The 11,292-nt window shown below is 41.0% G+C and overlaps 1 protein-coding gene across 2 annotated transcripts; it reads left to right on the forward strand.

Annotated features, from left to right (window-relative positions):
• The first annotated feature begins 845 nt into the window (after positions 1-845).
• Positions 846-2,636, forward strand: BEX3 (brain expressed X-linked 3). Of its 2 annotated transcripts, none has more exons than XM_055563347.1 (3): positions 846-1,204; positions 1,589-1,666; positions 2,019-2,636. In XM_055563347.1, the coding sequence occupies exon 3, from the start codon at positions 2,048-2,050 to the stop codon at positions 2,384-2,386; it is 339 nt and encodes a 112-aa protein (XP_055419322.1). In that variant the 5' UTR covers positions 846-1,204; positions 1,589-1,666; positions 2,019-2,047; the 3' UTR covers positions 2,387-2,636. The 2 variants fall into 2 exon arrangements, with proteins under 2 accessions (XP_055419322.1, XP_055419323.1); XM_055563348.1 differs by having other exon boundaries at positions 853-1,204; positions 2,066-2,636.
• The last annotated feature ends 8,656 nt before the right edge of the window (positions 2,637-11,292 follow it).

The raw sequence follows: 11,292 nt of genomic DNA on the forward strand, positions 1-11,292 counted from the left end.
TTTCAAGTTGAAAACATGAACAGTTACACTCAAGATGAGTTTCAGGTTTAATTGCTTCACATACCCCATGCCTATTTCTAATATTTTTTGGAAAAATTCACATTACAAAAAACATGTCTTTGGAACTAACTTTTACCAGTTATATACTTAATTTCTGAGATCACTCTAAGGAAGTATGTGTAGGAGTGCTTTGCCAAGTTTGGAAAGGAAAGCAGAAAATAAACAGGCTCCTTTTTTTTTTTTTAAGGCTCCTTTCCTCCAAAGACTATGGTATCAAAAACATCACATAAATTTACATAAAATGGTCAAGGTCTGACAACTGGACTTCTACCTCAAGATTTACTTTACAGATCATTTTGAAAACACCAACTGTATTCGAGAAGATACTTGTATTTTTTCAAAATAAGATTTCAAAATAAAATGTTTCCAAAATGTTGTTGATGTTGTGTGGTGGAGTCCAAAGAAAATATTTTCTGGGTAGTACAGGTGAACAAACAAATCAAACAATGAGGCTTTTTCTTTCTGCAGGATGAAGCATTTCTTTCAAAAATGAAATCTTGTAATTTTTAATTTTTTGATGGCATGGTTTTTAAAAAAAGAAATAAAGAGAAATTATTAGGAAGGATATATACAACCCATTCTACCTTCTCGCCTGTCTGACAAGTTTCTTGCTCCCTCCCCACCCTAACCTTCAACCTAAATGTCCTAGAAGAGTATGAATTCAGGGCACTTGGTGGGCAATGGCGGGGCGGAGTGGGGGTGGGGAAAGACTGCGGTCAGCAAGAAGAGGAAAGAAAGCAGAAAAAGCCAAGGCCAAGGCCTAGGGGCGGAGAGGAGGTAGAGGGTGTTGTAGACCCTCCCTTATAACCAGAGCAAGGCAAACTCTAACCGCAGGGAGGTGATGCCACTCGTGGGCAGTCAGATTGGAGAAGAGCGAGATGATTGATTGACAAGGAGGTGCGCGCTGTGGCCCAGTGCACAAACAGGCGGTTGTCCGTGCTTGTGCACGAGGCGGAAGTGGGGCGCTCCTGCTGCACTGGCCGCCGGAGTTGGGGGCGAGCTCGGTGGTGACGTGGAGTGCTCACGTGATCGCGAGCTGCAGAGCGACGCAGCCTTCGGTGCAGTCGTCACTCCTGTCTGGGTACCAGCTCCCCGCTCCCCTGCGCACGGCGGGTTGGCATCAGGCCCGCAGCAAGCGGAGCAGGTAAGGGCCCCGGGGCCGCGCGCTGACGCCAGGGAGGCAGCTGCCAGCCAACCCCAGAGGCCGGCACAGGGGTTTAGCGCGACGAGTCCCAGCAAGCCCTCTCCACACCCCAGCTTTCCTGGGAACAGAAATAGTGGCCCCCCTGGAGTGGGGGTGCAGGGGGGCAGGTTTCCAGGGAAGGCAGGAAAGCAACTCAGAGCGATGGGAAATCATCCCTGAGTCACCTGGGAGCGGGGCGGGGATGGGGGCATCTGAGGGTGGGGGCGGGGACTCGGGGCGGCTAGGCGCGGAAAGGGGGGTTGGTGGGAGTAGGGGACGCGGGGTCGGGAAGGCGCCAAGCGCCCGGCTGCAGCAGCCTCCTGCCCCCACCCTGGCCCTTTGCAGGTCTGCCGAACTAAGTGTGGCGGCGGCGCACTCGTAGCGAGGATCAGAAGGAGCAAGAGACAGCGAGGATAGGCCCAGGTCAGTGCCGGGAGCAGTGCAGGGGAGGAAGGGGACTGGTGCACAGCCCAGCCTGAGATCCCTTGCTAACTTCCCCAGACCCCATGCCCCGTCCTCCATTTTGGTGCCTGCTGCGCTCTGGGAAAGAATCCTGGGAAAAGAAAAATGGTGGGCTTTGGGTTTGAGGGAGGGAGGGAAAAGGAGAGCGCTGGGAAAGAGGTCAAATTGAAGGCTCCCCAGAAGGCGCACGAAGCGCCTGAGGTGGGGAAAAAAAAATTTTTTTTTTAATCTTTACTATCAGGACTCTGAATCCTGCTGGTCAGTGCACCAAGCATTCAGTGTCTCTCCTTGCCTTTGTCTTACTTGTTCAAAGAAAAATAACCGGGGGAAAAAAATCTCATCATGGCTAATATCCACCAGGAAAACGAAGAAATGGAGCAACCCGTGCAGAACGGAGAGGAAGACCGCCCTTTGGGAGGGGGCGAAGGCCACCAGCCAGAAAGAAATCATAGACGGGGACAGGCTCGCCGACTTGCCCCTAATTTCCGATGGGTTATACCCAATAGACAGGTCAATGATGGGATGGGTGGAGAGGGAGACGATATGGAAATATTCATGGAGGAGATGAGAGAAATCAGGAGAAAACTTAGGGAGCTGCAGTTGAGGAATTGTCTGCGTATCCTTATGGGGGAGCTCTCTAATCACCATGACCATCATGATGAATTTTGCCTTATGCCTTGACTCCTGCCATTTCCATGAGATTAATACTGTGATTTCCACTGTTGTTCTGTTTTTCCTTGCATTTTCCTGATAATGCCTTTACTGATCCGTTTGCTGTGAACCTTATGTAATTTCAGTGTGTCAGGTGGGTTCTGTGTTACCAGCTTCTAATTGCAGATTGCCTTGGCATCCAATCTAAGTTTCTGTCAACAGTAAAGTTTCACCCATTTGCATGGAAAAATGTAAAGTTAATAAAGTAATTAAAAAGCAATTTATACATTTATTATTGTCTGATTAAAGAAAAAATACATGAACCCTTCAAAAATCTGAAATCACATATCCCAGGATGGTAATTGGAGCACATTTCTCTGTGGTTGGATAATACATGACTTTTTTTTCATTTATTATCTGGGATTTTAGAAGCAATGAGAATAGTTTTTCAATGAGTCTGTGAATGAACATAATTACTGGTTCAGCAGACTTAAAGAAAAGTGAACTTTAAGTATCTTCCAGCCTTAACTGGAAGTAAACCCTCCCTTTATTACAGATACATTCCTGTAAAGAGTCAGTCTTCTCTTCTGTGAAATGGGATAAATAATGTCTGCCTTAGAGGGCTGCCGAATGGAATACATGAGGTGTGGAACTGTTGGCCTGCCTCCTATGCAACTCCCCAGCATTTAACAGGACCCTGGCTCTCATCAGATCCTTGGGCAGTACTAAGGGGAATTTTCACCCAGGCTCACAGCAGGAAAAATAGGTGGGTTCCACTCTGTCATTCCAGTCATATTTGCGGTACCACTACCTCCCTGATTACTGCCATGTCAGTTGGGCATTCTTTCCTTTCTGCTGGCTCCTATTTCAGTTCATGTTGACGATGTGCTGGAGTCCACAAGGTAACAAAAACCTACTGATCTGTCTGTAGTCCCTGGTGAGATAAATCCCCCCTTTGACTTCTATAAAAGTTGTGGGAGAAGGCCTTCATCCTCACTTTGGAGTTATATTTACCAGTGAGTACTATTGCCATGGTTCTTGTTCTTAACATTGGTTCTGAACAAGACCCTTTTGGTTTTACTCTGTCCATGGGATTCTCCAGGTAAGAATACTGGAGTGGGTTGCCATGCCCTTCTTCAGGGAATCTTCCTGACCCAGGGATCGAACCCATGACCCTTAAGTCTTTTCCATTGGCAGGCAGGTTCTTTACCACTAGTGCCACATGGAAAGCTTCAACAGATATTTAATTATTTTAACTGATTCATTAATAGAGTTCAGAAACCAGCTTAATACTGTTCCTAAGTGACTGTCCTTAATTAAGTGGCCTAGTGAAAAGTGAAAGTGGCTCAGTCATGTCCAACTCTTTGCAACCCCATAGACTATACAGTCCATGGAATTCTCCAGGCCAGAATACTGGAGTGGGTAGCCTTTCCCTTCTCCAGGGGATCTTCCCAGCCCAGGGATCGAACCCAGGTCTCCCAGTTGCAGGTGGATTCTTTACCAGCTGAGCCACAGGGGAAGCTCAAGAATACTGGAGTGGGTAGCCTATCCCTTCTCCAGCAGATCTTCCCAACCCAGGAATCGAACCAGGGTCTCTTGCATTAGCAGGTGGATTCTTTACCAACTGAGCTATCAGGGAAGCTCAATCACCTGAAGGAAATGTTAAAAAAAAGCTTTCACTTGGGTGCCCCAAGGAACCCTGTGTCATTCCTTGAATCACCTGATCATTAACTACTGTTTTGACAGTTGCTCAGGTGATTCTGCTTCCCTGGGGGCTCAACAGTAAAAGAACCCGCCTGCTAATGGAGGAGGCATGGGATTGATTCCTGGCTTGGGCATATCCCCTGGAGAAGGAAATGGCAACCCACTCCAGTATTCTTGCCTGGAGAATTCCATGGACAGAGGAGCCTGGTGGGCTATAGTCCATGGGTCACACAGAGTCAGACATGATTGAGCACACATGCAGGTGATTCTGATACATCTGAGTTTTGCCAGCATAGGCATGGAGAAACACTGACAGTGATGACACCATTTTACAAACATTGTGATCTGATTTGCTTATTTAATTTCACAAGGAATGTACCTTTCCAAATTTTAATATTTCCAAAATTGGGATTGCATTAAACAATGTATGTCTGTATTTAAACCAGTACCTTTTTTTACATTCTTTTGTTCCCTGTGCTGTACAGAAGGACCTTGTTGCTAAACCAGTACTGTTTTTTTTACCTTTCCAAATATCCTGTTAAGTTAATGCACTATTATAGTTAATTATTAATAATAATTATATGACTATTAAATAAATTAGGCATTATCTTTTCTGTGCAAGCCTGTGCCCTTTTATAACAATGCTTTTGTCTTAATTACTCTGGAGCTCAATTTCCAGCAGTGTCTGATGTAGATATTTAATAACATAATAATTCATTTAATTATTATTAAAGCTTTTAGCAATTATAACTTATCTAAAATAATATATAACAATAATTAACATTGGTTCTTTGTGAGTTGTTTATTTCTTTACACTCGTTTTAAAAGTTTCTATGAGAAACATTTGAAGATGAAATACTTTTTATAATTATTTGTGTTATACAAGATGATTAGACATATTTGGATTATGCAGAAATATAAAGAAAAATATAAACAAAACCATAATCTAATTATCCAAAGAAAGTACAATTTACAAAAATTATAAAATTTTTTATTATCATCCTATACTAGTCATGATTAAACCAGATTTAGTCATAATTAAACTACTCATGATTAAACTTAGTCATGATTAGACCTCTTAAGAGAAATATTGCCTCTTTCACAGCCCCTGCCAAGAAGACATGTTTAACTTGTTATGTTTATTTTTTGTCTTCTTACCACTCTTCAAAGCTAATTGGATCATATTTGACCTACTTTTCAGTTGTTGTTCAGTCACTCAGTCATGTCTGACTCTTTGGGAAACCATGGACTGCAGCACTCCAGCACGCTAGGGTTCCCTGTCCTTCACTAATCTCCCAGAGTTTGCTCAAACTCATGTCCATAAATTGATGATGCCATCCAACCGTCTCATGCTTGTCATTCCCTTTTCCTCCTGCCTTCAATCTTTCCCAGCATCAGTGTCTTTTCCAATAGGTCTGCTCTTTGCATTAGGTGGGCAAAATATTGGAGCTTCAGCATCAGTCCTTCCAATGAATATTCAGGCTTGATTTCCTTTAGGATTGAGTGGTTTGAACTCCTTGCTGTCCAAGGGACTCAAGGGTCTGCTTCAGAACCACAATTTGAAAGCATCAATTCTTTGGTGCTCAGCCTTCTTTATGGTCCAACTCTGACATCCGTACATGACTACTGGAAAAAGCATACCTTTGATTATATGGACCTTTGCCAGCAGAGTGATATCTCTCCTTTTTAATACACTGTCTAGGTTTATCATGCTTTTATTCCAAAGAGTAAGCGTCTTTTCATTTCATGGCTGCAGTCACCATCTGCAGTGATTTTGGAACCCAAGAAAATAAAAACTTTCATTTAGCTCCTGTTTTTCAAAACTGAAAATAACAGTCATATTTCAGCAAGCCAACTCTCAGTGGGCAAATTTGGGAACGTTACATGAATACATTTAGTTAATAGAACTAATTTATTTCTATATGAAATTTAAAAGTTGTCTAGTGAGTAGAAAAAGGACTGATTACAGGAATGAAATGGACAAAATCCTATGTCTATTCCCTGTATCCTTCCCTAATATCATGTATTTCATATAATAAATGTGCTGATTTTGTTTAGAATGATCTCATTTAAAAATTTTCATGCATATAACATGAAATGTAATTGCTGTCTTGTGTAACCAGTCAAAATGCTTTCTAAGTAATATAAACATACATAACCAAATGAATAAGGCATCTCTATAAATCTGAAAATCTTAACATTTATTTGTATTTTTAATTTTTGCTCAAACATTGTTTTAAAAGTTATGATTAGCCTGTTCAGAAATTTACTCTTTCCTGTGTAGCCAATGGAAAATATTTTCCATTTAGTTCCCACAAATGGAATGAGCATTATTATGTTTCTGATTGTAAAATATGCCTCCTAAAGTGGTTTTGTTGTTGTTGTTTTGAAACAGAAGAGAAAATATATTAAGAAGACAAATTTTAAATCTTGATTTCAGCACGTTTCCTTTACTGAAATCACATGCATAGATTAAAGTTTTTATCTAGTTTTCCTAAATTAGCAAGATTACTTAATCTCTGATTAAAGTTTGATTTTTAAAAGAGGAAGCAGGAATTCCTGGGTTGTCTAGTGGTTAGGTTCTGCACTTCCACCGCAGAGGGCACAGGTTTGATCTCTGGTCATGAGCTAAGATCTCACATGCTGCATGGCCAAAAAAATAAAAAACAAGAGGAAGCAAACTAAATGTATCAGTCAACTTAAAGACAATGAAAAACTTGATGAAAACTTGTTGAAAAAGCACCAATAAACAAGAATAATGAATTTCAAAATATTTTTGAATCATTTAGCTGGCAATATGTTGTTTACTCACTAAGTTGTGTCCAGCTCTTTTGGGACCCCATGGATTGTAGCCCCGCCAGGCATCTCTGTCCATGAGATTTCCCGGGCAAGAAATCTGGAGTGGGTTGCCATTTCCTTCTCAAGGGATCTTCCTGAGCCAGGGATTGAACCTGTGTATACTGTGCAAGAGGCATTTCCTGCATTGCAGGCAGATTCTTTACCCCTGAGCCACGTGGGAAGCAGCTAGCAATATAAACAGTGGTTTTTATCATCACAATGCCTGTTATTTCTCTCTATTTATTAGTAAAATGGAGACAATAATTTCCAGGGCTGCTGTGAGAACCAAGATAGGTAAAGAGCATGTGAACTGGCACAGGCAGGATTCAAGTCCCTCAGATTCCCCTCCGTTGCTGGAAGTAGCATCCAAACTGAGTATCACAAGCCCACTCCATTCCTCTGCTGTGGTGAGCCACCTCCACCCTCCATCATTACAGATTTCTCTGGACACCTCAGTGTCCCAGTTTGCCCCTTGTAGAGTTGTGCATAAAGATCCTCTACCTGACTTAGAATTGTACTAGCTTAGGTGAGTACTATCTTAATGATGCTTGGACCATGGTGTGCTGTATATTTTTAGCAAAAAGTTCTTTTTCTCAGTATGTGTCTATGGTTTATTGTGTATGCAACAAGCCCCCTCTTCTCCATAACATTCAGATATTAAGGGCTCAGTCTTGCTTTTTATTCACTCTGACAATCTCTATCATGTCATTAGAGGGCTTAGACAATTTTCATTTAAAGTGATTATCAATATAGTTGTCCCACAACTCAGTAATGCTTGTTCATTTTTAAATTGAAGTACAATTTGTGCCTCAGCTTGTAAAGAATCTGCCTGCAATGTGGGGGACCTGGGTTTGATCCATGGGTTGGGAAGATCCCCTGGAGAAGGGAATGGCTACCCACTCCAGTATTCTGGCCTGGAGAATTCCATGGACTGTATAGTCGATGGGGTTGCAAAGAATCGAAAACGACTGAGCGACTTTCATTTCACAACTGATTTACAGTATTATGTTAGCTTCAGGTGCACAGCACAGTGATTCAGTATTTTTACAGATTATATTCCATTCAAAGTTATTATAAGGTAATGGCTATAATTCCTTGTGCTGTAAAAATAAGGGTATGGAATTGAGATCTATTCATTTTTAAAATCTTTTTCTCTCTGCATTTCATTTTGAATTGTTTCTATTCCTATGTCTTCAGACTCACTAATCTTTTCTTCTGTAACATCTAATCTGCCATTAACCCCATCTAACATATTTTTTAAATTTCAGACATTGTAGTTTTTATTTCTAGATGTTCAATTTGGGTCTTTTTTTTTTCTTTTAACATTTTTTGTGTTCTATGTCTCTTCAGTCTTTCCTCCAGCTTCTTGAACATAGGCAGTGCAGTTATATCTATTTTAATGTCCTTGTCTGATTGTACCATCTTTATCTTTTCTTGGTCAGTTTTGATCGATTGATTTCTTTTCTCCTCATAATGGGTTAGATTTTCCTGATTCTTTGCTGACCTGGCAATTGTTGACTGGATACCAGGTATTGTGAGTTTTACCTTTTGAGTGCTACATAGTTTTGTATCTCTGTAAATATGGTTTTTATTCTGGAACACAGCTAAGTTACTTGTAAACAGTTTGATCTTTTTAGGTTTTTATTTTAACCTTTGTAAGATGAGAACAAAGTAGTTCTCAAATTAGCTTAAGCTTAATTGTACCCCATTAATGAGGAAAAACTCGTCCAAACACTCTTTCTGATGTCCTGTGAATTATGAGATCTTCAAATCTGACTGGTAGGAGCAGGCACTATGTCCAAACTTCTATGCACTTAAGAAATTATTCTCTTTAATCCTTTTGGATGGTTCTTTTCCTGATCTGGGATCATTTGCTCACAGGTGTGTAATCAGTACTCGGATAAGTAGTCAAGGGCTGCTGCTGCTGCTAAGTTGCCCTTCAGTCATGTCCGACTCTATGCAACCCCATAGATGGCAGCCCACCAGGCTCCCCCGTCCCTGGGATTCTCCAGGCAAGAACGCTGGAGTGGGTTGCCATCTCCTTCTCCAGTGCATGAAAGTGAAAAGTGAAAGTGAAGTTGCTCAGTCGTGTCCAACTCTTAGCGACCCCATGGACTGCAGCCTACCAGGCTCCTCGGTTCATGGGATTTCCCAGGCAAGAATACTGGAGTGGGGTGCTATTTCCTTCTCCTTAGTCAAGGGAGACCCTCTGTAAATCTCGAAAACTTTTTCTCTGTGGGCTCTTTCCTTTTTGGTACTCTGTCTTGCAACCTCTAGCCGCCTTGGACTCCCCAGATTCCCTTCTTATCCTAATCTATAGGATACCACCAGGCTCTCCATGGATTCTCACTTTCTACACTGTGGCCTGAAAACTTTCTTCAGGAAGTAGGCTGGGGCAATCATAAGAATAATCTCACTTTTTCCCAGTCTTTTAGGGACCACTGACCTCTGCTGCTTCATGTCCTGTGTCTGGAACAGGACAGTTCTTAGAATGTCTTGAACAGTTTGTTCATAGAATGAAAGGTGATTTGTTTGTTTCAGAATGAAACACTCTAAGTTACTTTATCCTGATCAGGAGCAGAAATTCTGATATATCTTGAATAAATGTTTAAAGTAGCCATTATGACTGTGTGGATCCTCAAGTCCTTAGCCTAATTCTACCCATAACTAAAGAATAACAGGCAAGTCACTTCATTTCTCTAGAGTCAAAGACTTGAATTTCCCAAGGAGCCTAGCAGGGGTAGTATGACACAGCAAATTAAAACATGAACAAAAATTTTATGTTATATTGTAAAAGAAAAATGCCTTTTACCTATTAAAAACAGTAAGAAATACTTTACTCAATATTATTTCAATAAGGATCAAAACTATTGCAATAGGGGAGAGAAATTAAACTCAACTGTAAATATGACAGGGACAGGTAGGGATTTATGGCCAATGGGAAAGGTGCAGGAGAGGATGAAAAATTATGAAGAGGAACTTGGTTATGTATCAAGCTTGAATAGATATCAAGGTTGGGAGAATTCTTGATAAATTGCCTAACCAGAATGTCTTGCTAAAACTGGACTTAGCAGGCCAAAGCCAGAACCGAGGACAAGACCTCATTGAAAAGAAAGCCAGAGAAGCCTGAGTAAAATTTTGGTCCATGAGGGAGTCCTTGTCAGTATGTATCAGTGATTTTTTGCAGCATTTCCCAAAGACTACTTGCTTCAGAATCTTCTATCTCCCTTGCTAATAATACAGACTTTGGTACTCCTCTCCAGATTTCATGAGTCAAATCCACTTCCAACTGGGCCCCAAAATATACATTATTATCATGTTCCCCTGAGAGATTTTAATGCACACTAACACCTGAGAACCACCAGCAGTATGGCGGAAATACAATTATATTGAATACAAAGGTGCCTAGAGAAAGGCTACAAGGAAATACATCAAAATGCCAGAGATCCTAACTGCATATATCAAATGACCTAAATTGTCTTATTCTATGTTAGGAACAATTTGTTTTTAATTTCAACATTTCTCACATTGGGATACATCATAAAATACATGTTATGTGATCAGTTTATTTTTCTCAAAAAAGTATTTCTGAATAAATGGTGTATGTTGCAGATACTCTAATAATTAAAAAAAACTAAGGTATAAAATGTATATGGGAATGTGCATATAAAAGCAGAAAAAGTCATAAAGGAATTCACCACTAATGACATATGGAAATAGATGTGTGATAAAATGTAATTTTTCTGTTATTTACTTCAGTGTCAGGTTTTTAGATTTTAATTTTTTGTACAGTTTTATTATTGCCATAAAAGAATTCTGAATATGTCATCATGTTAATTTGGACTACACAGAAAATTATGATACTAATCCAGTATTCATAACATAGCACTACTTTTAGTGTGTACCATATTTGATACAGTGTCTTCAGCTATTTACAGGTACTAATCAATCCATTCCTCAGAAGAAATCTGTGAGGGCTGTACTATCAATGTACCCATTGTACATAGGAGGAAGTTGAGATACATAGTGATTAAGCAAATTACCTAAAATTGTACAACTAGTAAGTTGTAACAGAGAAGGCAATGGCACCCCACTCCAGTACTCTTGCCTGGCAAATCCCATGGATGGAGGAGCCTGGTGGGCTGCAGTCCATGGGGTCGCTAAGAGTCAGACACGACTGAGCGACTTCACTTTCACTTTTCACTTTCATGCACTGGAGAAGGAGATGGTAACCCACTCCAGTGTTCTTGCCTGGAGAATCCCAGGGACGGGGGAGCCTGGTGGGCTGCCGTCTATGGGGTCGCACAGAGTCGGACACGACTGAAGCGACTTAGCAGCAGCAGCAGCAGGAAGTTGTAAACCCAAGATACAGCTCAAAATGTTGGGTCCAGAAC

Source organism: Bubalus kerabau, chromosome X (genome assembly GCF_029407905.1).
Source record: "Bubalus kerabau isolate K-KA32 ecotype Philippines breed swamp buffalo chromosome X, PCC_UOA_SB_1v2, whole genome shotgun sequence".
In the NCBI taxonomy this organism is placed as follows: domain Eukaryota; kingdom Metazoa; phylum Chordata; class Mammalia; order Artiodactyla; family Bovidae; genus Bubalus; species Bubalus kerabau.

Coding starts and splice junctions, on each gene's coding strand:
- BEX3 (XM_055563347.1), top strand. CDS start 2,048: ATGGCTAATATCCACCAGGAAAACGAAGAAATGGAGCAACCCGTGCAG.